We start from the raw sequence: 26,434 nt of genomic DNA, 5'->3' as shown, positions 1-26,434 counted from the left end.
AAACAAGTTGCAGCAAATGGTAGATAATTGATAGGTAGTCTACAATGTAGTGTTATTACAAATCAAAGGATAAATCATTGTCATGTTTGGAAATTTAAAAATATTTTACAGTAATTCATGGGTCATGGAAGAAATTATTATGGAAATTAAAGTTCTGCAGACACCAAAAAACATTACATATCAAGCCTTTTTTTTGGCAAAATCATTATAGCTAATTGATTTTTTTCTTTTATTAATACATAATACTTTACATATTTATGGGGTATATGTTGAGTGTTTTACATGTATCAGTTGTGTACTGATCATTTCAGGGTATTTGGGGTATTCATCACCTTCAGTGTTTATCTTTTCTATTTCTTGGTAACATTTCAAGGCCTCTCTTCTAGCTACTTCGAAATGTATGATATAATCTTGCTAACTGTACTCACCCTAGTCTGCTATTGAACATTAGAACTTATTTCTTCTAACTGTAAGTTCATATTTATTCACCAACTCCATTTTCTCCTTGGACCCTTCCTAGTCTCTGATATCTATTATTCTATTCTTTATCTCCATGTGATCAAGTTTTTAAACTCTTACATATGAATGAGAACATGCAGAATTTGTCTTTCTCGGCCTTGATTATTTCTCTTAATGTAATGTTGCTGCAAATGACATGACTGCATTTTTTTTTATGGCCAAAGAGTATTTCATTGTGTATATTATGTACATCGCAATTTCTTTATCCATTCATCCATTGACGGGTGAATTAAATTGATGAATTGATTCCATATCTTTACTATCAAACCTTGTTAATTGCAGGTAAGATAGTACTCAGGAGAGTAATTCATAAGCTTAAATGCACATATATGGAAAGGTTGAAATGATCTAAGTGTTTAACATAAGCATACCAAAGGAAGTAGAAGAAAGACAATGATAATGCTAAAAATAGAAATTAGAGACAGAAAACAAAGAAACTTAGAGAGGCTCAGTGAAACCAAAATCAGGCTCTTTGTAAAGACTAATGAAAAGATGAGCCACTCAAAAAATGTATCATGGAAGAAGAAGGCACAAATAGTGTTATTAAAAATGTGAAAATGGAGCAGTAACTACGAATCGTTTTATGCCAGTAGATTTGAAATGACAAAGAAGCAGATGAAATTGGCTGTTTTATAGAACATACTAAACAAAACTAACTTAAGAATAAATTGAAATCTTGAATAGATTTATCAATAAAGAAATTAATATTAGTAATTAAAATATACCTCTCCCACATACAGCTCTCAGGTCCACATGGTTTTACAAAGTTCTATACCTTTAAGAAACAAATTGTTCATATTATATGTAAACTTTCAGGGTGTAAGAAGCAAAGTTACCCAGCTTATATTTTGAAGCCAATATAACCTTCATACCCAAGAAGGCGAAGGACAATATGAGAGAGGAAATTTAGCTTATGCCAATTTTATTTATTTAGAATTTTAATATTGGCCAGATGCTGTAGCTTACTCCTATAATTCTAGCACTCTGGAAGGCTGAGGCCAGAGGATTGCCTGAGTTCAGGGGTTTGAGACCAGCCTGAGCAAAAGCAAGACCCTGTCTCTACTAAAAATAGAAAAATTAGCCGCTGTTGTGGTACGCACCTGTAATCCCAGCTACTTGGGAGGCTGAGGCAAGAGGATCACTTGAACCCAGGAATTTGAGGTTGCTGTGAACTACGATGACGCCACTGCATCCTACCCAGCACGACAGAGTGAGACTCTCTCTTAAAAAAAATAATTTTTGAAGCTCTGGCTCAGGCGGGTCGGGGAGGCAAGGGCAATATACGTAACCTAAACTTTTATACCCCCACAATATGCTGAAACAATAATAAATAAAAATATAGATAGCTAAAAAATAATAATTTTAATATCCAAATAAAATAGAGTAAATTGAACAGATATCTTATTTTTTAAATATTTTTCATTATAGAAAATTTAGGCATATATAGAAGCAGACCAAATGGAATATTGAATTCCTTTCTGCTCATCACCCAGCTTCAAAAATGACCAACTCATGGATAAATGTTAGTTTGATTCCCACTGAATTCTTCCTTTTCATGTTATTTGGAAGCAAATTCCAGAACCACAACATGTAATCTATAAATATATTAATATGTGTCCCTTAAAAGACAGAGTCCTGCTGGGTGTGGTAGCATGTGCCTATGGTCTGAGGCAGGAGGATGGCTTGAGGCCGGGAGTTCAAGGATGTAGTGTGCTATGATTTCGCTTGTGAATAGCTGCTGCACTCCAGCCTGGGCAACACAGTGAGACCCTGTCTCTTAAAAAAATTAAAAAAAAACCAAAACCCTCAAAACATACAAAAAGACAGTCTTTTGTTTTTTTTTTAACGTAACTATAATACTGTTTTCACACCTAAAAACAAAGAATAAGTCTTTAATATCTAACAGAATATCTGTGATCAGTGTTCAGATTTCTACTGGTCTCAAAAGGTTTGTATATATAAAGTTTTTATTTTTTTATTATTTATTTATTTTTTTGAGATGGACTCTTACTCTGTCACCTGGCATCAGCCTAGCTCATAGCAATCTCAAACTCCTGGGCTCAAGCGATTCTCCTGCCTCAGCCTCCCAAGTAGCTGGAATTTACAGGCACGTGCCACCATGCCCAGCTAATTTTTCTATTTTTAGTAGAGATGGGGGTATCGCTTAGGCTGGTCTTGAACTTGTGACCTCAAGCCATCTTCCTGCCTCAGCCTCCCAGAGTGCTAGGATTACAGGCGTGAGCCTCCATGCCCAGCCTATATAAAGTTTTTAAATAACTTTCAATCAACATCCACATAAGGTCCTTTGATGGCAGTTGGTTGATAGATCTCTGAGTTTATCTTTTATAAAATTGAAAGATTGAATATTTTCTATTTCTAAGAAATTAATTGGGTTTAGAGGTTTAATCAGATTTTGTTTGAGTTTATTTTTAGATTTTTTTTAGCAAGATTATAGGTGGGGGTGTGTTCTTCCATCAGGAAGCATATATATGATTCTCTCTTTTGTGAAATTAGCAATTTATTAATTAAATAGGGGTTCAAAATGATGGTATTTGTCATTTCTTTTATTATCTGTAAAGAGAAACTTGCATATTTACTATTTGGTTATCCAGGGGTGGAGTCATTATACAAATGGCAGGATAAATGCTTGATTCTTTCTTTTTATGTATGAATGTTCAAAAATGAGTTAATTTCCTAGCATCCTTCAAAGGTAATTAACAAGTTTTTAAAAAAAATAATTATGAAACCATGGATATATATGTGAGTGTGCATAGATATATTTGATTTATGTCTGATGTATTTTAACCGTTGATACACCATCAGAATCCATTGGAGGACCCAATTTTAATTTTTCAGTTCTCTGATATTTTGTGGCTTTTGTTCTTTCTTAAGACATCTTCCAAAGAAGAAAGAAAATTTATTTTTTTAAAACAGATTTGAATAGCTTTATTGAGGTGTAATTGACATAAAGTAAATTGCACATATTTAAAGTGTACAGTTTGATAAGTTTTGATGTATCTATAAACCTGTGAAACTCTCACCACAGTCAAAATAATGTATATACCTATCTCTTCCGCCACTGTAGGCAACTACTGGTCTACTTTCTGTCACTATAAAATTGTTTGCATTTTCTATAGTTTTATATAAATGAAATCATACAGGATTTCATATATACTCTTTTTTTGCCTGGCTTCTTTTACTCAGAATAATTGTTTTTAGAGTTGTCCATGTTGTGGCATCTGTCAGTTCATTCCTTTTTATTGCTGGGTAGTATTCCATTGTTTGGATATACCATAATTTGTTTAGCCATTTACCTGTTGATGGACATTTGGGATTTGTTTTTTTTTTGACTCATAAAAACTGCTGTGAACTTTTGTATACACACCTTTGTATGGACAGATGTTTTCATTTCTTTTGGGTAAATACCTAGGAGTAGAATGGCTGGGTCACATAGTACTTGGATGTTTTACTTCTTAAGAAATTGTCAAACTGTTTTCCAACATGGTGGTTCTGTTTTACATTTCATCTAGCAGTGTATCTAGTTCCTTCATGTCCTCACCAACACTTGGTATGGTCAGTTTTAGCCATTCTAATAGGTAGGTAGTGGTTTCCCATTGTGGTTTTAATTTGCATTTCTCTAATGACTAATGATATTGAGCACTTTTTCATGTGCTTATTTGCTGTCTATATATCTTCCTTGGTTAATGTCTGTTCAGATCTTTTGCCTATATTTTTTATTGGGTTTTCTTACTATTGAGTTTTGAGAGTTCTATATATATTCTCGATACAAATTCTTTATGAGGTATGTGATTTGAAAATATTTTTTTCCTAGTCTTTGGCTGATCTTTTCTCTTAACAGTATCTTTTGTAGAGCAGAAGTTTTTAATTTTCATGAAGTTCAGTTTTTCAATTTGTTCTTTTCTGGATTATGCTTTTGATGTGGTGACTAAGAATTCTTTGCCTAAGCCAAGGTCACAAAGATTTTCTCCTAAAAGTTTTATAGTTTTAAATTTTACATTTATATCTGTGTCTAGTTTGAATTAAATTTTATATTAGTGCTAGGTAGCTATCAAAATTTTTTTTTTCTTGGCAAATGAATGTTCAGTGGTTCAGAAAGCACCCTCTGTTGAAAAGACAAAGTAAAGTCATAAACACATTTTTGTGCATCCATCATCAAGCATGTTCACCTGATACTCACTTGGGATTTCTCAACTGCTTTCTTTTAAAGTAAAATATTAATATATGCATATGGAAGTATATATTGATTTAAAAAGGAAAGAAATGGGGATGATACTTTTGTAGTTTTTTAACAATAAAACACTAATTGAAAAACATGATGGAGAGATGATGTTTTCATCTCTAAAACTAAATATTTGTAGTAATAAGCAATACAAGAGGAGAAGCAACTAATTTGAAGGAAGGGAGAGATGATGTTACTGGTTTGGATTTGAGAAGCTTTGTGGGACATGATAGCAGTCCCTTAAATATGAAATGGTAGGTTTTATTTGTATAGCAGTTGTCTAGTAGCCAGTTGTTAGTCTCTTTTACATAGCTGGAAAGTGTAGAATTTAGCAGACTTACTTTGTACCCAGATTATATTGCATTGATCAAGGTGAATATTAGAATATTGGGTCACCATCCAGTAGACAAGAGCACATTAGTTGTTTTTGGAAACATACCAGTTAAATTGCCAGTTTAATTGTTCCCATCTTACCCTCACTTCACCATAGCTTTGCCAACATTCTGAGTTTGGAATGGGTCATAACATTCCTTTTTCCTTTATGGTCAACGCTATATTCCCTGTAGGAGATGCTTTGGGAACAATGAAATGTACTTTATCCTGTCCTTTTTGCATTGCATTTGGCTGTCTTCTCTTTCCTCTTGTGACACATAAGAGATTGGGGAGGCACTCTAGGATCATAAGAACCCAGACATTTCTTACTGTGATATTTCATCCAGTCTAGAGAAAATCCAGCAATCAAAAATAAGTTACTCTAATTACTATAACCAAAACTGTAATAGTTTCTCAAGTGAGGTACATTTTCTGTTGTGGAGTTAGATAAAACAGTCTAATACCCAACCCCAGAGTAGTACTTGATCCAGTATGGGAAATGGATTTTAATTATGATAATAAGACTGGTTCTTTTATTCTCCCACTTTTTAAAAAGTAGTTTCTCATCATTTTCATTTGCATGGTTATCGATAGTTTTATCTACAAAAACAAATTTTCAAGGCAGTATTTGTGATGGTAAAGCAGGATGTTTTATTAGGGAAAAGTAAAGCAGCTTAAAATATTTAGAGGCTTAGTGCATATCAACATTAAACAAATGTTAAAATGCTGTTAAATCCTTTGTTACTAGTTCTTCACTAGTAAGTTGTTTGGAAAAGCACTTTTTGAATGTTTAATGTATTAGAATTCTTAATTTTAAAGATTAGGCCTAGTATTCCTGGTAGGAAATTTTGTATTATTGAAATATTAAAATATGTGGACTCGTAATGGATTTATATTTTCAACCTTTGAGATGCCCTTTCAAGCCTATGGGTTTAAGTCTGATTAAATTGGCCAGACCTGGCTACCTAACACATCAGGGTGGGGAAGAAACTTGCTGAAGTAACTTTAGGCACTTGTGATTGAGAATTTATTAACAAATCTAGTAGAATTTTATAGGAGCCAGGAGGGAGGGAGTTATTCAAGTGAAACAAATTTCATGTTAAGAAATTTGGGCGGTGTTCACAGTTCTGTGCTAGATGATGTAAATGGATTTCTTAACATCAGACAAAACAATTTTGGTTTTGGACGGTCAAGAGAACTCTATTGGGAGACTTGCATTGGTAGGGGGTCTTGAAAGCAATTACTGTGAGGTTTTTTTTTTTTTTTTTTTTGCTTGAGAGCTGATTCTTTGTGATTCTTGGGTTCTGAAAAGGAGTTTTGTGATAAATATGTTTACTCTGGTGCTGGAACAATCTTCAGGTGATGGTTAAAAACCATGATAGGACTAAATTTGAAAATATAAAATGAAAGTTTTGACATTAAGAAACAAGAAACTTCTATTTCTTTCTTTCTTTTTTTTTTTTTTTAACATGGGATATAGAAATCCTAAAACAACAAAATGGCACATGCTTAGGAGATAAGGTTAGGTAGCTGGAAAATTTGGAAAGTCTTAAGCCTCTTACAATTTTGTCTTTAGATTCTGTTTTAGTTTTCATAATGTGGAAGAGACATTTAACCAAAAACTTCATAAAAATTAGGAAAACCTGGGAGTTCTCTATAAAGAGATTATTTGCTTCATAGGAGGTTTACATAAACTCAAGTTAGTACATATAAGGGAATATTGACAAAATTAATTTTTTTTATGGAATTTGTGTTAAAAAAGTGTGAAGCTGCAGGTACTATAGTATACATGATATAGGTCTTTTGCTATATTGTGGCTCTTACATTGTCTATTTACATTGTGAAAACTTGAGAAATTATTTTAGGCATTTTCATTAAATAAATTACAGAAGACAGAAGTATCTGCTTATGTAGTTGAAACTTTGTTGTGTATCTTATTCCTCAAGTAATTATTGTACATCTACTTGATGCCTACTCTCAGGATCTTTAAGTGTGTGTGTGAATATTAAAATATCATCCCAAGACTATTCAGAGGAGACAGAATAGTGAGCTGTGTGATAAATGAGAATGTCTCTATTGAAGATTAAACTAGAGAATGATTTTGGAAGTATGGGTGGGATTTGGATGAGAGGGAAGTAGAAGGATGGGAATTGCATTTGGAGATGATCAGAGTCATGAAACTAATATGCAGTCACCTTCAAGTGACAGTGAGGGGGAGGCTTTTAACGGTGATGTGATTGGTTGCTATTTAGGAGGAGTAAGAGGTAAGGTTTTAGAGATAAAGTGGAACTGCTGTATGGATGACCATGCTATGTGGGGTTTAAATTTTTAATGGTAGGTGAGTGTTTGAGCAAGAGAATGGTGTTGAAATGATGCTTTACAGCCAGATACAATGGCACATGCCTGTAGTCCCAGCTACTTGGAAGGCTGAGGTGGGAAGATTGCTTGAGCCCAGGAGTTCAAGACCAGCCTGGCCAATCTCGTCAGAACCTGTGTCTTAAAAAAATAAAAACAAAAGAGATGTTTTAGGAAAATAATACTTGTCTGGGATGGCTAAGAGAATCTTATTGAGATTAGAGCCAGAGAAATCAGTTAGGCAGATTTTATAATGATTGAAGGATGAACGAAAGGGTAGCAGATACTGAATATCTGCAATGTGCAATGCACCGTACTAGGCTTTTACCTATATATTTAATCTTTAACAACAATCTTTAGAGGTTGGAGTTATTAACTCCTGGTTTTCAAGAGGCTGAATTTCAGAGAGGTTAATTATTTTGCTTCAAGTCTGCTAACGTTTAGGTGGTGTGTGTAAATCTACCCCTTTCAAACAGTTGTACATTATATGGCAATACCATACTTTATTTAACTAATCTCCTATTGATGGAAATTTGGGTTGTTTCCATTTTTTTGTTGTTTTACTAGCAATGCTACAATAAATATTCTTACACATATCTTTGTACGAATTTTCTAGCACTGTATTTCTGTAGAAGAAACTCCTAGAAGTGGAACTGCATTCCTGGATTAAAATGGCCTTTAAAACAAATGGTATAGGAGGCCTGGGAGAAAGGGTACTGAAAGTGGATAATGGATCATGAGTGTCATGGCAGTTTTTAGAGAGTCGTAATAAAGGTACAGTGTGCTTGGTACTACATAAAAAACTAATAGAGCATATCCTTGCCAAGTATAATAACAGAGTAAGCCATGAAATATTAGAATGGAAGATCCTAAAATAATTTAATCTAATTCCTTAATTTTATTGTTGAGGGTTATGAAATCTAGAAAGTTTGAATGTTCCTGAAATAGATCAAGGATTACTATCTAGATACTCAGATTTTTAGTTCACTATTCTTAGTGTAGTAGGTCTTTTCCTCTTCTAAAGTAAATTGAAGGAAAAAAACATTCAAATTTTTTTCCATTGTTTTATGTGTATATATAGTTCAAATATTTGTAATTGCTGTTTTCTGCCATTTTTACTTAATATTATTTTATAATGGGTTGTGAAATTTTGAGGTATTCAAAAAGTGTTAAGTGTTTAGGTCTCTTTTTTTTTTTCCCTTCACTCCTTTCCTGTTAACCAAGTAAAGTGAGGAACAGATACATTCTGATCTTTAAAAGAGGTGGTGTGGGAATAGACGATGAGATTTTTATGTTTATTTAAAAGTAAAAGGTGACATGAATTAAAAAGTTTTCAGAACACTGATCTAGAGGATATGGTCCACCTACTTTTTTTCCTTCTTGTTTTAAATTGGTAGTATAGTAATACATTTTGGTTTTTTTTTTTTTTTTTTTTTTGAGACAGAGTCTCGCTCTGTTGCCCGGGCTAGAGTGAGTGCCGTGGCATCATCCTAGCTCACAGCAACCTCAGACTCCTGGGCTTAAGCGATCCTACTGCCTCAGCCTCCCGAGTAGCTGGGACTACAGGCATGAGCCACCATGCCCGGCTAATTTTTTGTATATATATTTTTAGTTGGCCAGATAATTTCTTTCTATTTTTTTTTAGTAGAGACGGGGTCTCACTCTTGCTCAGGCTGGTCTCGAACTCCTGACCTCGAGCGATCCACCCGCCTCGGCCTCCCAGAGCTAGGATTACAGGTGTGAGCCACCGTGCCCGGCCAGTAATACATTTTGTTGATAATCTATGGTTTGCCCATTTCTTTTTGGGCATTTTGGGTGTTTTTTCTAAATCTCTGAATGTATTTTGAATCCACTTGTTTATTGTTAGTATTATAGAAGTACATTTGATTTTTATATATTGACTTTGTATCCTGAAGGGTGAAGGAAAGGGTAATATATATTGAATATCTTGCTAAACTCCCTAATTAGTTCTAATAGCTTGCTAGGATTTTGTATGTAGATTATCATAATGTCATGAAAAAGACTTTTTACTTCTTTTCAATTTTTATGCCTTTGATATATATATATATTTTGCCTTATTATATTGTCCAAGCCTTCAAACACCATGTTAAATAGAAGTAGTAAGGGTGCAATGAGGTAAGAAAATAAATAAATAAATAAAAGGCATAAAATGGTTTTCTCTTCCTCTGAATTTGTGTAAGATTCGTGAATTTGTCCTTTTATCAATATGAAATGTCTATTATATCTGGTAATACTATTGTCTTGAAGTCTACTTTGTTTAAAATTTATGTAGTTTCTTCAGTTTTTTTATAGTGTTTGCATGCTATATTTTTTCTTTTAACATAAATATACTTTTAACATACTTTTACCTTTTATTTTTAACATAAATCTCTGTCTTATAAATGGCATGTAGTTTGGTGCTGCTTTTTTTTTTTGAACTATTCTTACAATCTCTGCCTTTTAAATGGAGTGTTTATTAATATTTAATGTTATTTGTATGGTTAGGTTTAAATTTTTATCTTGCTGTTAATCTTCTTTTTTTCCCCTCTTTTTGGCATTCTTTTGGATTGAGTGCTGTTTAATCCATATGTGTTCTGTTTTTTAGCTGTATACCTTTGGCTTAGTTTTTTAGTGTTTTTCTAGGAATTACAGTATGCCTTGTTAACTTTTCATAGTGTTCCATGAATTCCTATTACAGAAATAAGCGTTTGTATTTTACAGCTGTGAAACTGGATGTGGTAGTTTTTATAGAATCTCATCTTCAGTTTTCTTTGCTTATTAGTCTGCTTAGTGAAGTTCTGAATATAACAACAAAAATTTCAGGGCAGAAATCACATTTTGGTGATTTATTTTGAAGGTACTTACTTATCTTCATTGTCATCATCTTTGTACCAAATTTAACATTGCAGCTCTTGATAGCATGTAAGGGAGTCAGATAATGGGAAACCAAAAGCTCTGTTATAGATACTCTGCATATTTTCCCCAAAGTTTAGAATTTCCACATCCTTCACAGTTGAAAAAAAAATTATTTACTCACTTTTGTTTTGATGTAATCTGGTCTAGAGGAGCATTTCATGATCAGGTCCAGGTTGCCATGAGAATTTTCTCAATAGACTGCATCTTTAATTTTCTCCATGAAGTCTTTTGACTAGCTCTTACTTAGCCTGCTTTTCTGATGTGTGTCCATCTCATTAACACAAAAAATACCTGTAATAGAATTAGAAATCACATATACCTAAGTTATTTCTTTCTAGTTTTTTATTAGTACTGTCAAAGTGCTTTTTGAGATTTTTTTTTTTTAAGGTTTTAGCAGAGTTCTGAAAGTGGTATCTAGTCTAAGTAGTATCATTAAATTGTAAGGTAGATAAGAAAACTTGACAGTCCTTTTAGCATTCAGGTACAGGGTCAGCTGAATACTGGTTTCCAGTTATAACAACTTAAACAGCTATTAAAACCTGTAACAATTATGAATAATGAGTTGCCATGTAATGTTAACTTTAAGAAGTTTTGGTTCACAACATATCAGGAACATGAGTATGGTATCTTTTAAATTAAGGTTTAAAAACTTGATTCTGAATGGAAAGGGAAAGCAGTTTCTCATACCAAAACTAGTAACTGAAAAAATTGATATTATGTATATTAATGTGTGTTTATATGCATTTGTCTGTCAAAGGTAAATATTTGTGGAGTTCATATACTATTTGAAGAGTTTGTTTGAGCCACATCCACATACTCTTTCATACACACAAGGTTCAATTTAAACCCTTCCTTTTCTCTGTAGGTTAACTATTTGTAAAGTGTTTTCAAGAGACAATGAGGAAATGGCTCAATGCCTCAGTCAGGGAGAATTCCAGTGACATCTACAGTGGAGAATTATATGGAGAATGGGAAACAGAAGAGGCCAAGATTGCAAGAGCAGGTGGGGGAGTAGGACATTAGGTCAGATATACTAAAAACACTTATGTAGAGCTTTACAAATATTTTTTATTGTGTCTATAGCACTTTAATATGCGATTGTACTTAATAGAAGAAGAAATTGTTGCTCAAATCACCTGTGTCATAAGAAAGAGGGGATATATGTTTATGTGAACAAATAATATTGGTAGAGCTTTGTAGAATACTTTTGTTATGAGAAAAGGCTAATGTTTTATGTTTTAGGCCTTCGGAGTAAATGAGGCCTTATGGTGGGGCTTTATTTTGTTTTGGCCAAGGCCTTACTGTGAGGTACTGTTAGTTTGGAATGAAAATGTGTTAGGGATTTAAGATAACTTTATTTTGAAAAAATTTTTAATTAGAGGAGAATTATAAGAATAGTACAGAGAATTCCTTACACTCTTTTTCCACATTCATAAAGAGAAAGAGAGAGAGAGAGAGAGAGAGAGACACACACACACACACACACACACACACACACACACACACACACACACACACACACACACACACACACACACACACGGCACAGTCACTTAGCTTTTCTTTATCTTTAACAGCAGTGGCATTACAAATGCCCATGACAAAAGGCTTAACACCGAAGAATAATTTTTAACAAATGTTAAAATTACAGTCTTTAGAAACCATCATTTGAATTTTTTCTTTATAATTCTGCTCTTTCCCTTTATGGCCTGTTGCCATATTTTAATCTCATTGCCTTCAGCTTTCTCTACATAGGGCATCATGGTCTCTCATTTCATCCAACTCAGTTACCAGGAAAAAACATTTAAACTAATTCTAGTTTTCATTTTAAAATAGGGTTGAGATTGTCAGAGAGATTAGAAAGAACAACAAAATCAAGATGCAACTATTAGTCTGTTCAAAGTGGAGCTAATGAGCCAGAACTGGAATTGCTTATTCTGACATTTCTTGACTTACTTTCTTGAATGGCTTCCTTGTAAGTAAGTAATGAATAAAAATCAATTAAGAGTTCATACCATAGAATTTGATATAAACAGGTAGGATAATGAACTGGAATGAGCATCAACTTTGGAGCTTGATATACCTGTTTGGAATCTTAATGCTTCTCATTACTGGGTATGTAATTTTGACCAAGATACTTAACCTTAGAGGAGAATTCAGGTAGAATGGAGATAATAATACCCACAGTGCAAGTGTTTTTGCGAGCATCAGAGATAATATATGTAAAATGCATAATAGTGCCTGGCACACAGTTGGTGCTTAACAAATGGTAATTATGTTTTTATAAAATCATAGAATGTTAGCACTAGAAGGGATACTAGAAATTACCCAGATAAGGAAAGCAGTTCAGAACAGTTAAGTGACTTTTACTGCCCATGTAATTTTAGGCTTGTCAAGCTATCAATAGAAGTGAAACAAGGAGGTTTCAGAAATATATATTTGATTTCTAAATTTTTATATTTGATACTAAAAATGCTTTTAAGCAGGCATAATTAAGCTGTTTTTATGTAACTCTGTAGCATATGTCATCATATTCAAATAGCACTGCGTAGTGAATTACCGTAATTGTTTTCTTCAGTCCTCACTTTGCTGCTCTGCACACATACAGCTTAACCAGTTCTTAATTTTTTAGTTTCCCTTTTGAACACTTTTAATGATTAGAAGGATTGCTATTTCATGAGTTTTATCCTTTTGTGGAGGTCTTCCAAAGAGAACATTTACTTACATATTTTTTAATAGGATAAAACTCATTTTATCTTGAAATTACCATATGGGTCCACTGGACCATTTTATAAATTTCAGTTGCATTTGGGGGATATTAGTGGTCTTATTTTTTCTCTATCTTGAAATGTTATGTTATTTCATCCAAGAAATTATTTTGTCATTACTTATCAATTATTCTCAACTGTGCTTTTGCACTAAAATAATGAAAATAATGGAAGAATGATAGAATTGCCTAGAACAGAGATTGGCAAAGTTTTTTGTAAAGGATCAGATAGTAAATATTTTAGGCGTTGCAGGCCACATGTGGTCTCAATGGCATGTATATATTTTTAAGTAATCCTTTAAAAATTTTAAACTTAACTCCCAGATCATACAAGCTAGGTTGTGGGCCAGATTTGGCCTGTGAACCATGGTTTGTCCTTGCATTAACTGATGATTTTCATATTGAATTGCTCAAAGGATTATGCCATATTTCAAGAAATACAAAAGGAGCCTGGAGAAACCATCTTTACAAGGAGGAGGGATACTTTTAGAAACAGTCTTAAAAAATTAGCTGTTGTGTTTACTATTAGAATGTTGTTGAGAACTTAATCGATCTAATGTATACTTTTTTTAAAGACCATGTCAGATGTTTTGCTTGCTCTGCTATTTTTACAGATATTTTATTTTTTGATAATGGCACTGAGTGTAACTGATCATGTTTTCTTCTTTTACTTTGGCTGTTACAGGTTCAGATGCAAAATTAAATACTAATTGTAAATTTGTTTATTGTGTTCCAGTATTTCTTTGCACTATTTTATGGTTTGTAAACAAGGACCTTTGCACTTGTAGATTATAAACTACTGAGTCAAGCCCATTTTGAGAATAAGATTGACTAAAGGAATGATTTAATTGCGCAATAGGTATCTCTGGAAATGTAAATTAAAGATTGTTGAAGACCTTTGCATCTTTTTTTTTTTTTTTTTAAGTTGCCCTTGTGGTACAGAGCTTTAAAATGAAGAAAAAGTCAGAATATTTTCTTCTTTCTTACAATGGATCTTAGCCAGTTTAACTTAGGGCCTCTGTCACCAAGAGCTTGTGTGTGACAAAGGATGCAAGTCCGAGATGACAAGACTTTTCTTCCTGAGCAATCACTTCCCAGGTAGTTCAAACTAAGTCAATAGAAGATTGTATTGAATCTCTTTTCTTAATTGGTATCACTGGTGCTTGTTAGGCAGACAAACAGCAGTGTATTTTCTGGACTTAGCATAATTCTAGGTTTAATATAAACCAAATGGTAAAGTAAGGAACTCCAAAAATCCATCTCTCCGTAAAAGCAGCAACAGCAAAAAACTGGCAAAAACTGTCACAACCAACTTTTTCAGACCTCTGGCGACTAAATAAAAGCTTGTAGCACCAAGGAGAATACTTAATCAAGAAACACCACTGAATCTCAGAACAGTGAGCTTTGTGGCATTTAACTATCCCCTGCTCCTCCACCTCAGTGGTAGCCTTGAAAATACTGTCTACATTGTTGATACTGGTACTGGGAGTGGAATAGACCTCATTCACAAAGAATTGTAATTAACTTGTTTTGATCTGTCTGGTGGCTTTCTGGAAGACTGGCTCAAAAGGTTTGCCTTTTTCTCACCTAACTGGGAACTCTCCCAATGCAAAAGTGACCACCTTGAGGGTGTTTGCCAAAAATATTTACAGACATATGTATTAGTCAATGTGCCTGAGGCAAAGGACAACAGTTGGGGCAAAAAATAGACTAACCAAAAAGCTTATGAGGAAAGGCTGGGAAATGAGGTGCTTTGGGGAATGAGCGCTTTGAAATTCTCTGACATATTCCTGGGAATGTAGAAGGGATGTGCATGCCCAGATAGGCATGCTCAGGAAAGCCCTGAGGAGGCCCCAAGGGCTCTCTTCTCGCTGACTTTTAGGCTTAGCACAGGCAGGAAATGAAGGGTAAGGCAATTATAAACTGCCTGGTTGAGTATTCAGGGCTTGTCCCAACACATAGAGCCCATCTGCAAAGACTGGGAGAATTTTTTGATTGCAGATGTTTAATGAAATTTTTTTCTAATCACTAGCTGACCACTAAACTATTGGAACAGAGACTTCAGTGGCCACACAAAGAAACAGGCTTTGTAGAATTAGTTCAGTTCAGAATAGTCATTAAATAAGAAAACAACTATAACAAACAGTAACAACAAACCCTGAGAAGGGGGAAATACCAGATTTCTAGAGTTGCCACAATGTAATATTAAAAATGTCCATTTTTCTATATAAAATTATGAGGTATACAAAGAAACAAGAAAGTAAGGTCCTTACACAGAAGAAATTATTATAATTATAGCTTTTATAATTTCTATAATTTATAATTTCTGTAATTATAGTAATTATAATTATTATAATAACAGAAACTGTCCCCCAAAAGCAGAAAGACTTTAAGCAAACTGTGTTAATTTTGCTCAGAGAGCTAAAGGAAATGAGGATGATGTGCCATCAAATAGAGAATATCAGCATAGAAATTATAAAAAAAGAACTAAACAAAATTCTAGAGTTGAAAAGTATAATGACTGAAATGAAAGATTTACTAGAGGGTTTCAATAGCAGATTTGAATAGACAGAAGAAAGAATCAGTGAACTTGAAGCTAAGTTAATTGAACTATCCAGTTTGAAGAGCAGGGCCTTATAGACCTATGAGACACCAGCGTACACAGTGTAATGGGTGTAACAGAAGGAAAGGAGAGTGAGAAGAGGTGGAAAGAAGGTTTGCTATGGGCTTAATGTTTGTGTCCCTCCTCCCCCAATTTATATGTTAAAATCTTAACCTCCAAAGTATTAGGAGGTGGGTGGTGACTAGGTCATGGAGGTGGAATGAAAGAGATCCCTTGCCCTTCTACCAGGTGAGGACATAGCAAGAAGGTGCTACGAGCCAGAAAACAGGCCGTCATCAGACACCAAATCTGCTGGTGTTTTGATCTTGGACTTCCAGCCTCTAGAACTGTGAGAAATAAATTTCTGTTGTTTATAAACCACCCCATTTATGGTATTTTGTTAGAGCAGCCTGTACAGACTAAGATAATGTTTGAAGAAATAATGCCTGGAAACTTCTCAAATTTGATGAAAAACAGCAACCTACATACTTAAGAAGCTTAATGAACTCAGTATGATAAACTGCACACCAAGTCATATCATAAAACTGTCAGACAGAATCTTAAAAACATCAAGAGAAGTAACTCATCACTTACAAGGATCCTTGATAAGATTAATAGCCGATTTCTCATCAGAGACTGTGAAGTTTAGAAGATAGTGCAATAACATTCAAAATTCTGAGAGAAACAAAGCTGTCAACCAAGAATTCAGTATCCAGCAAAACTATCTTTCAGGAATGAAGGAGATATGAAGATGTTCCCACATAAATAAAAATGGAGTCTTTGCTGGCAGACCTGTCTTATAAGAAATGCTATAAAGGGATTCCTTCAGGCTGAATTATAGGACATAAGACAGTAGTTCAAAATTACACTGGGTAACTACATTGGTAAATATAAAAGTCAGTGTTTTAGCGTACATGTTGGTTGTTTTGCTCTTTTTTCTCTTCTGATTTAAAAGACAACTGGATAAAACAAAAATTATAATCTGTGTTGATGGGCACACTATGTATAATGATACAATTTGTGACAGTAACAACATAAGGGGAGGGGAAACTATAGAGGAGCAAAGTTTTTGTATACTATTGAAATTAGGTATTAATCCAAGCTAGGTTTTATAAACTAAGATAGTAATTATAATCTCCAGTGCAAGCACTAAGAAAATAACAAAAAATATGTAGTAAAAGAAATGACAAGGAAATTAAAATGGTACACAAGCAAGTATCTATTTAACACAATTAAACTCTCTACTTACAAGGCAGAGATTGGCAGAATGTGTTAAAAACATGACCCAACTATATCCCGTCTTAAGAAATTCACTTTATTTTTTGAGACAGGGTCTCTACTCTGGGCTAGAGTGCAGGTGGGCTCTTAGCTCACAGCAACCTCAAACTCCTGGGCTCAAGTGATCCTCCTGCCTCAGCCTCCCTAGTTGCTGGGACTACAGGTGTGCACTGCCATGCCTAGTTACTATTTTTTTGTAGAGGCAGGGTCTCAGTCTTGCTCAGGCTGATCTCAAACTTCTGGCCTCAAGTGATCCTCCTGCCTCAGCCTCCCAAAGTGCTAGGATTATAGGTGAGCCACTGTACCTGGTCATTTTTTTTTTAATTTTGAAATTTATTTTGAAATTTTGTGTTTTGTTTTTATAGAGACAAATTCTCACTCTGCCACCCAGGCTGAAGTTCAGTGGCACAATCATAGTTCACTGCAGCCTCAAACTCCTGGGTTCAAATGATCCCCCTGTCTCAGCCTTCCAAGTAGTTGGGACTATAGGCATGACCAGCACACCCAGCTAATTTTTCTTTTCTTTTTTTTTTTTTTTTTGGTAGAGACAGGATTTTGCTATGTTGCCCAGGCTGGTCTTGAATACCTGGCCTCAAGCAATCCTCCTGCCTCAGTCTTTCAAAGTGCTGGAATTACAGGCGTGAGCCATCATGCCGTGACAAAATAATTTTAAAATATTGAAAAAAACTGAAACTAGCCATGTTTAGTGAGAGGTGTATGTATGTGTGTGTTTAAATCATAGAAAAACACATTTATAAGTTTTTATTCATATGCCTGAAAATTTAAAAAGAATTGTGATACTTGCAGTGAGTATTCTAGTTATTAGAAGTATGTGTTGTCCCAGATTTTTTGTTCATCGGTATTTGATTAAACATTTTATAGTCGTATGAAAACAGCAAATAATCTAAAAATTCATTGTATGATTTTTTTTCCTTCATTGGACTAGCCTTTATGATTATGACTTATATGGATTAATAAACTTGGTTTATATTTCCCCAATATAAGTTAACTGGCACTTACAGGTGGTTGCTCAGATGTATATTTAATGATTCCATTTTATATAAAGGGGAAAAGTTAATAAATATTTTTCCTGACTAAGCTGCAGATTTCTTTATTGCCTATCTGATAACAGTCAAGTATAGAGAGGGATGATCTGTGGCATTTAGTAAAACGTGCCATGTTGTTTATTGGTAATAATAACAATGTAAAAAGATCTTTCTTTAATGGAATAGTGAGAGAATATTAAAACTAGTTCTAAAAATGTTTAACAGTATCCTTTTAGAGTTAGCATTGAGAGTCTTTTATCTAATTAATTCTTATTTATTTTTCTCTGCTTCTGTTACTGTTTCTAGCTTTAGTAGTTTTAAGATTTAGAAAAGTAACAGCTGTTTTTCTGGTGAGAAACTTTTAGTTCTCTTATTCTTTGTTCATATCCTAAAAATTAAGTAGCTTTTTACGTATATCAGAAAAGAAACAAACTTGCACATAAGAAAACTTTTTAGCGTGTATAAATTAGAGGTTCTTCACATATTTACAAAGGAATTTTTATGACTACAAGTTAAATTTGAAATATGTGGCACATGTTCATTTCTTTCAGGGGAAGGAAGCCAACATCCTTTTGGAGCCATGAATATTGTCCGAACTCCATCTGTTGCTCAGATTGGAATTTCAGTGGAATTATTAGACAGCCTGGCTCAGCAGACTCCTGTAGGCAATGCTGCTGTATCCTCAGTTGACTCATTCACTCAGGTAATACAATGCATATTTCATTGTTTTCTTCCTCCCCCCCCCTTTATTAATGTATAATTGACAAAATTGTATATATTTATGGTATACAATATGATGTTTTGATATGTTTACATTGTGAAATGATTAAATCAAGCCAGTTTAACATATCCATCACCTCACATACTTATTTTTTTGTGGTGACCAACACTTAAGATCTAATCTCTTAGCAAATTTTTTTTTTTTTTTTTTGAGACAGAGTCTCACTCTGTTGCCCGGACTAGAGTGCCGTGGTGTCAGCTTAGCTCACAGCAACTCAAACTCCTGGGCTCAAGCAATCCTTCTGCCTCAGCCTCCCGAATAGCTGGGACTACAGGCATGCACCACCATGCCCAGCTAACTTTTTCTATGTATTTTTAGTTGTCCAGCTAGTTTCTTTCTATTTTTAGTAGAGACGCGGTCTCACCCTTGCTCAGGCTGAGCAAATTTTAATTATACATTATTATTAACTGTAGTCACCATGTTGTACAACAGATTTCCAGAACCTATTCATCTGTCAAACTAAAACTTTGTACTCTTTGACCAGCATCTCCTCATTTTCCTCCCCTCCACTCTCCAACCCCTGGCAACCACTATTTTGCTCTCTGCTTCTATGAGTTCAACTTTTTTAAGATTCTACATGTAAGAAAGATCATGCAGTATTTGTCTTTCTATACTTGGCTTATTTCACTTACCCTGATTTTGAGAGGAAAAAACTGGCATAAGAGAGCAGGGAGAATTGCTAAAGCAGAATCCTTGAGTAGAAACTGGCACTATATGTGGAGGTGCTCACTTCAGATAGGATAATGGATGTATGGGTATGGATATAGGAGGTTGGTAGATGAACTTCTGGAGGCTCTCTCCTGATTGCTGCTCTTTGCTCAGTGAAATAGAAAGATCATCAGCTAAAATTGAGGGGAAAGGAGGTACTAGAAAATTTAAAAGGACTATTAAATAAGTCCTCTAGGAGAGGAGGAGGAGGGTGAATCGTCTAGAGAAACCTTATGGGTTTATTGGGCAGCACCAAAGGCACACTTTTGAAGGTTGTGGTCATGAATTTAAGGGCAGATTTGTCATATGATCTCTCGAAAATGGACTGAAATAAGAATGACAGAGTCTGGCTCTCAAAATTTTTTCTTCAGTAATTTAAAAAATAAACTGCTGTGCTGAAAACAAACTGTAAAACAATACTTATAGTATCCCATGTAGATGGCATTAGAAGTTTCTGGAAAATATACACCAAAGTATTAAGTTATCCCTGGAGAAGGATAAGAAGACTTTTTACTGTAACTAAATTATTTGAGCTTTTTAAGAAAGCACTTATATTTTTATTAAATATTTTATTATGAAACATTTTAAATACACAAGACAGTACAGAGAATAATTTATACATTCCATAAATCATTATTGTTTATCTCCTCTGTGCCAGGCATTTTCTAAGCACACATACATGTGAATAGGTAGACAAAACTCTCTTTGTAGAGCTCTTTTTATAGTAGGGTTTATACTAAGACTTCCAAGTTTCTTCCACCTAGATTTAACTGTTATATTTCATCATATTTGCTGCTAATTTGTTTTAAAAAAGAAATAAAATGCTACAGGTCACTGCTGCCTGCTTCTCTCCCTCCCTTTTGCTTTCCATGTACTCTTCTAACTCCATGTATTTTTTCTATCCATATTTTAGTACTTTAAAAAAATTCCTGTGTAGCCACGAAATATGTATAGTACTATTTGTGTATATGTTTAAACATGTTTCTAATTTAATTGCTCTCACTCTTATTTAAATTTTTATTAAAGTAGCACATATCCTTGGTTTAAAACTCAAATAGTTTTATATGCAAAACAGCTGTCCTGTTATGTTATATTCTACTTCTACTCCTCAGAAGCTATCACTTTCAACCCTTTTTTTAACCTATTTTTTTCCACCGTTTATTACTTCCATGTATCAGAGAAACCTTGCTTGGTCTGTTTTTTTCTGTTACAGATGTTTTCCATTGACCTACCAATATGAAACATGATGATTGTAGTTCTCTTACTCTCCTGCTCCCCAGCATACATACTTTTCTCCCCACTTTCCCAATATAAATTTTTGTTAAATTAATACTCAAGAGTTTTCAGTATTACGACTAGGTAAATATTTTTCAGAACTGAGCCACGTGTAGTACAATCATTTCTTGTATAACTTTTTATTTTTCCTAGTTTCGTTTTCCTCATTTTTTTTCCTTTTGTATAGAGTTCTGTGTTTCCATTTCTGATTTTTGCCCAAACTCTTCTAGTGTAAATTCCCATTCAGTATATTTAAATGTATCAGTTTCAAATTTGTCTTGGAAACATCCCTCTGAGAACTCTCCTTTCGTTGTTGTTCTACTGTGGTGTGACTATTTACTGGACCTGTTGTACAGCTGTAGTTTCAAGATACTATTTTCTTTCACGATTACCATAGAAATTCCTTTTATTTCTCTTCTGTGTTCAATCCTTTGTTTTCTCATTCTGTTATTTTTCCTTCTTGTTTGTTTATTCTTTTGTATGTTTTAAAAACAAACGTAAATGGTATCATTCTGTATAACTTACTGTTCACTCAATAGTTTTTCATTTCTATATTGATAGATGTTTATATATTTTCATTAACATTTATTGAAATCTTAAAATTTTGCCAAACTGGCTGGTGGGTGAAAATTAGAATATTATTTTTACTTGTGTTTCTTGATTACTAGTGATCATGAGCATCTTTTCACATTTTGGGCTGCATTTGTATTTCCTTTTATAGAAATTGACTGTTTATATATTTTGTCCAATTTTCTTTTGTATTGCTTTTTGCACTGTTTAATTTAGTCTTTTGGGAAGAAACCTTTAGGTGTTTTGATACTAATCCTTTGTTAAATATATTGCAAATTTCTCCTTGTAGTATGTTGCTTGTCTTTTAAATATTGCTTATGACGTCTTTGCATACAGACATATTTTTAAGTAGGTAAGCTTATTAGTTGCTTCCTTTAGGATTTGTGGAGTTTTTTTTTTTAATATTTGAGAAATCTTTCCCTACCCTGATATGTAAAGATGTTCTTCTACAGTTCTTAAAGCCTTAAAGCTTTATTTTTTTATTTTATTTTATTTTATTTTTATTTTATTTATTTATTTGGAGACAGAGTCTTGCTTGCTCTTGTTGCCCTGGGTAGAGTGCAGTGCCGTTACCGTAGCTCACTGCAACCTCAAACTCCTGGGCTCAAGTGATCCTCCTCCTCCAGCTTCCGAAATAGCTGGGACTACAGGCACCTGCCACGACACCCAGCTAATTTTTCTATTTTTAGTAGAGATGGGGTCTCACTCTTATTCAGGCTGGTATGAGAAGAGATTTAAATTCTTTTTTCCCCTTATGGAAAACTAGTTGTCCTAGCCCCATTAATTGAATAGTTAGTCCCATTTTTTTTTTTTTTACCCCTGAGTAATAGTGTCTTTCTTATATACCATGTCGTCACATGTGCTTAGTTTTTTTTTCTGTGCTCTCTCTTTTATTCCAATTAGTTTATTTGCCTGTTCCTTTGCCAATAAGTCTTAGTATCTGGTAGGGCAAGTTCCTCTTCTTAGTTATCAAAATAGGTTTACGTATTCTTCATAATGATTTTATTAGCTTGTTGAGTTCCATGAAACAGTATCAGCTTGTCGAGTTTCATGGAAAACCTTGTTGGAATTTTGGAAATAGCATTGGATTTACAGGTTTATTTGGGGGAGAACTGGCCACCTCTACCATTGTCTTTCCATCTGTGACATAGTATATCTTTCCATTGAACATGATATATAGTTATAGGTCGTTTTGTATTCTGTTTCTCAATATTTATCATATTTTATCATATTTTCCACAAATGTCCTGTCAGCTTGTCTTAGCATTTTTTTCTAGGTATTGGAAAGACTTTGTATTCTCAATTGAGTCGTTTTAAAGTTACATTTAAAATTTTTTTCATTGGTGTGGAGGGTTACTGTTGATTTTTTTCTAATATTGATCTTTTAGTTAATGATCATACTGAACTCTGATATTAATTCAAGTACTCTAGAGTCTCTTGGATTATATTACTTTCATATTGTTAAACAAACAAATTAAAAAACCTAATTAAGGTGATTTCTCTTGTGTAGAGAAGAGACAACAGGAGCCTTCATGGCTGGTTTTGTATTTTTGAGTGAGTAGAAGGTAGTATTATCTCTAGAAGTATATTTACTTTTAGGTTTGGTACTTAAACCCATCTGATTCTCAGAAAATATGAATCAGTTTACTTTTAGCTTCTACCAAGGAGACTTGGAAGATTTTTAGTGAATTTGACCATTTTAGGACCAATAAGAAAAAACAGGTTAGGAAATAGAATAATACTACTTTTCTTTATAAAGATGGGAAGTAACCAGTTGCTTCTTTATCAATTTAAACTCATCTTTCTGGCAAGAAAAATACTTCTTAGAGATGGTTACTATTTTATATGAGAAAATAGGTTGATGTTAGGAGAGTGGCATTTGAGGAGGGGAAGTTACTGGATACAGATGTGGAGATGAAAGAAAATATTTTGAGGAAAAAAAATTTCCTTTTTTTTTTTTGGAGTGAATAACATATTCTACAATGTCATTTTATGAGTCAAAAATTTTATAACTAAACTTTTTTCTTATGTTTAGAAAGTTGATCTGTAATAAACATGTATATTTAGGGTATCAGGGTATATTGCACTCTGAACATTAAAATAACGTTTTAATGCTTAACTTTCAGCACTAGATTGTCTTAGAACTTACAGTTCTTAAAACCAATTTAATACAGGAACATTTTAAATTAAAAATATTTAAGTCTAAATGGAATATTTAGTATAATCCATTAATCTATTATTAACTTTATAGTTTACACAAAAGATGTTGGACAACTTCTACAATTTTGCTTCATCATTTGCTGTGTCTCAGGCCCAGATGACACCAAATCCCTCTGAAATGTTCATTCCAGCCAATGTGGTTCTGAAATGGTATGAGGTATTCTCTCTCTAATATTAAGACTTTCAGTAACTGAATATCTGTATTGCTTGTGACTGTATTCTTTCTTTGACATTTAAACATATACTTTTATTGTGGACATCAGCATACATTAATATTTACATGCCATTAAAGTGTGTATTAAAGAGTTCAGATCAGGAACGGTTCTTACTGTAAATAATTCTGTTTATATAGTAGCCATTATGAATTTATAAAGACAGGAAAATATAATTGCCTATGTTTTAGGAACCACTATTAAGGTCGTAAATTTTTGTATATTTTGACTTAGAAGTACCATATATGAGACTTGAAATATCAATCAAAACTTTTTTTCCTTAAGTTTAGCAAGTCTTGATCTGTAATAAAGGTGTACATTTAGGGTATCAGGGTATACTGCACCCCGAACATGAATGACTAATAAATCTTTTTGCCCACCTTTCCCATGTTTCTGTTTTATAGGTATTTCTTTACACTTTGAATATCCCAGTGGTGGTGGGATGCTTAGGAGGAGGTTTTTGAGAAGTGATACTGTGGTGTATGTAGCATGCAGAGCACTGAGATGTACTAGGTTTGAGCTGCGTCACAATGTAGCTAGCTATGTGACCTTCAGCAAATTACTCTCATCTGCTCATCTATGAAATGAGGGAATATGATTTGATATTTTTCCATAGGTTCCTTCTATTAATAGCTCTCAAATTTGCAGAAGATAACAATTACTAAAGTTTATTATGATTTGTGCTCTGATAAAAGCTAATCAAAACTGCTCTCATACTTAAATCTCTATACCTGCTATCTTTTTATAAGAATAATTAAATTTCTAGATTATCTTTTTAGCTTTTTTATCTTAGCTTTTTAGAAATGGCATGTAAAATTGTTTAGGTAAGTCATTTGGCAGATTATGAAAGATCCTGTTTCAGTTGTGTTGTAAATAATATGTATTTTCTTTTCTAGGTATGAAAACTTTCAAAGACGACTAGCACAGAACCCTCTCTTTTGGAAAACATAATTTAAATAAAATAATTTTTAATGGATTCTGAAAGTTGTCATATTTTGAAGATAAAGGACACCATTTAAAAGCATGAAGTCAAAAGGATCATGAAACCTAAGTAAAAATTTCTTAGTGACTATGAGGCTTAATTAATATCTTTATAAAAAATTAAAAACATTGTAAAATGAAAATACATTTGTAATTAATGACTTTTTATCCCCTTAAGCTTACAGTACTATTCAGAGGCAAAACATTTTGTTTGGGCTTTCATTTTTTACTTAAAAATAAAGCTTGTTCACAACAGTAGTATACCAGTGCCCTTGCATATGTAACGTTTCAGTTATTTTTACAGTGGTTTGCTAAATTAGTTAACTTTAAATCAGCTATCTCAAAATTTGGGAAACTTTTGAAAAACATATCAAAAATACATTTTTAGATAAGGAAAAATTATTTTCAAGGAGTATTAAGATTACAAGGTGTTTTTTTTTTTTTTTTTTTTTTTTTTTTTTTTAAGACAGAGTCTCACTCTGTTGCCCGGGCTAGAGTGCCGTGGCATCAGCCTAGCTCACAGCAACCTCAAACTCTTGGGTTTGAGCAATCCTCCTGCCTCAGCCTCCCAAGTAGCTGGGACTACAGGCATGGGCCACCATGCCTGGTTAATTTTTTCTACATATTTTTAGTTGTCCAGCTAATTTCTTTCTATTTTTTTTTTTAGTAGTGACAGGGTCTCGCTCTTGCTCAGGCTGGTATCAAACTCCTGAACTCAAACGATCTGCCTGCCTTGGCCTCCCAAGTGCTAGGATTACAGGCGTGAGCCACTGTGCCTGGCCTACAAGTTTTTTTAATTAGCACAGGTTGGCTGTCAGTTTTTATATTTGCAGCTTTATACATTGTTATTTAATAGCTATGATTAATAGTGATGAACTCTTGTTTAATACTAGTCATGTTACTAGGCATTTATGTATTTAATATAGGATTCACATGCATATGAAGATAGAACCTTTGTGTCTTATTTAAAGGGGGACCCTTTGACTCATTTATACTGGTGAAGCCCATTGGCCAAAGACCACCAGGATCTCACCTGTAATGAAAGCTAGGTTTGTTAGCTTGCTGCAGTAACAGAGTATGCACCAGCGAAACCATGAGGAATCTCCAAAGGAAGGATACATATAGGAGTTTGGGTCCTGGAGTTAGTTTTGGATTGTCTTGGCAGATACTGGTGAAAATTTGGAAACTAGGGAATTGCTGGAATGTCTTTAGAACACATGAATCTGTGCAAAGTTATTTGTTGGGTCAGTCTGTGGTCTTGAAACATGAATTTGGTTGAGCAGGCAATAAGAGTTTAAGCTTAGGTAGTTTCTTACATTGCCACAACTTATGCATTTTGCAAGTTGTATGTTTTTGCAAGTTCTCAGTTCTTTTCTGGTCTTTCTTTGGCCTGAGTTGAAGGTCAGACTGTTATCTTTTAGAGTTGTGGTTAATCTAGATCTGTATTGCTATTTACTGGGTTATGATTGTGTATCAAGTTTTCAGTGGTAGTGATTAGGCTCAGGTCTTCTTGTTAGTGAACATTGTTGTATTAGTCCATTTTCTGTTGCTTATAACAGAATACCTAAAACTAGGTAATTTATAAAGATAAGA

The 26,434-nt window shown here is 33.7% G+C and overlaps 1 protein-coding gene across 2 annotated transcripts in view; it reads left to right on the top strand.

Moving 5' to 3' along the window:
* Positions 1-24,836, top strand: part of HIKESHI (heat shock protein nuclear import factor hikeshi) — a 33,642-nt gene extending 8,806 nt beyond the window's left edge. Inside the window, exons 3-5 of one of the 2 annotated variants that reach the window (XM_045557180.1) lie at positions 18,647-18,798; positions 23,680-23,798; positions 24,757-24,836. In XM_045557180.1, coding sequence (XP_045413136.1) covers positions 18,647-18,798; positions 23,680-23,798; positions 24,757-24,811 — 326 coding nt within the window. In that variant the 3' untranslated portion in view covers positions 24,812-24,836. Of the gene's footprint in view, positions 1-18,646; positions 18,799-23,679; positions 23,806-24,756 lie in introns of both variants that reach the window. The other variant, XM_045557181.1, reaches the window with a different exon arrangement.
* The last annotated feature ends 1,598 nt before the right edge of the window (positions 24,837-26,434 follow it).

This window comes from Lemur catta, chromosome 7, assembly GCF_020740605.2.
Source record: "Lemur catta isolate mLemCat1 chromosome 7, mLemCat1.pri, whole genome shotgun sequence".
Taxonomy (NCBI): Eukaryota; Metazoa; Chordata; class Mammalia; order Primates; family Lemuridae; genus Lemur; species Lemur catta.
The sequence above is the reverse complement of the archived record's forward strand: the minus strand, read 5'-3'. Positions and strand labels throughout refer to the sequence as shown.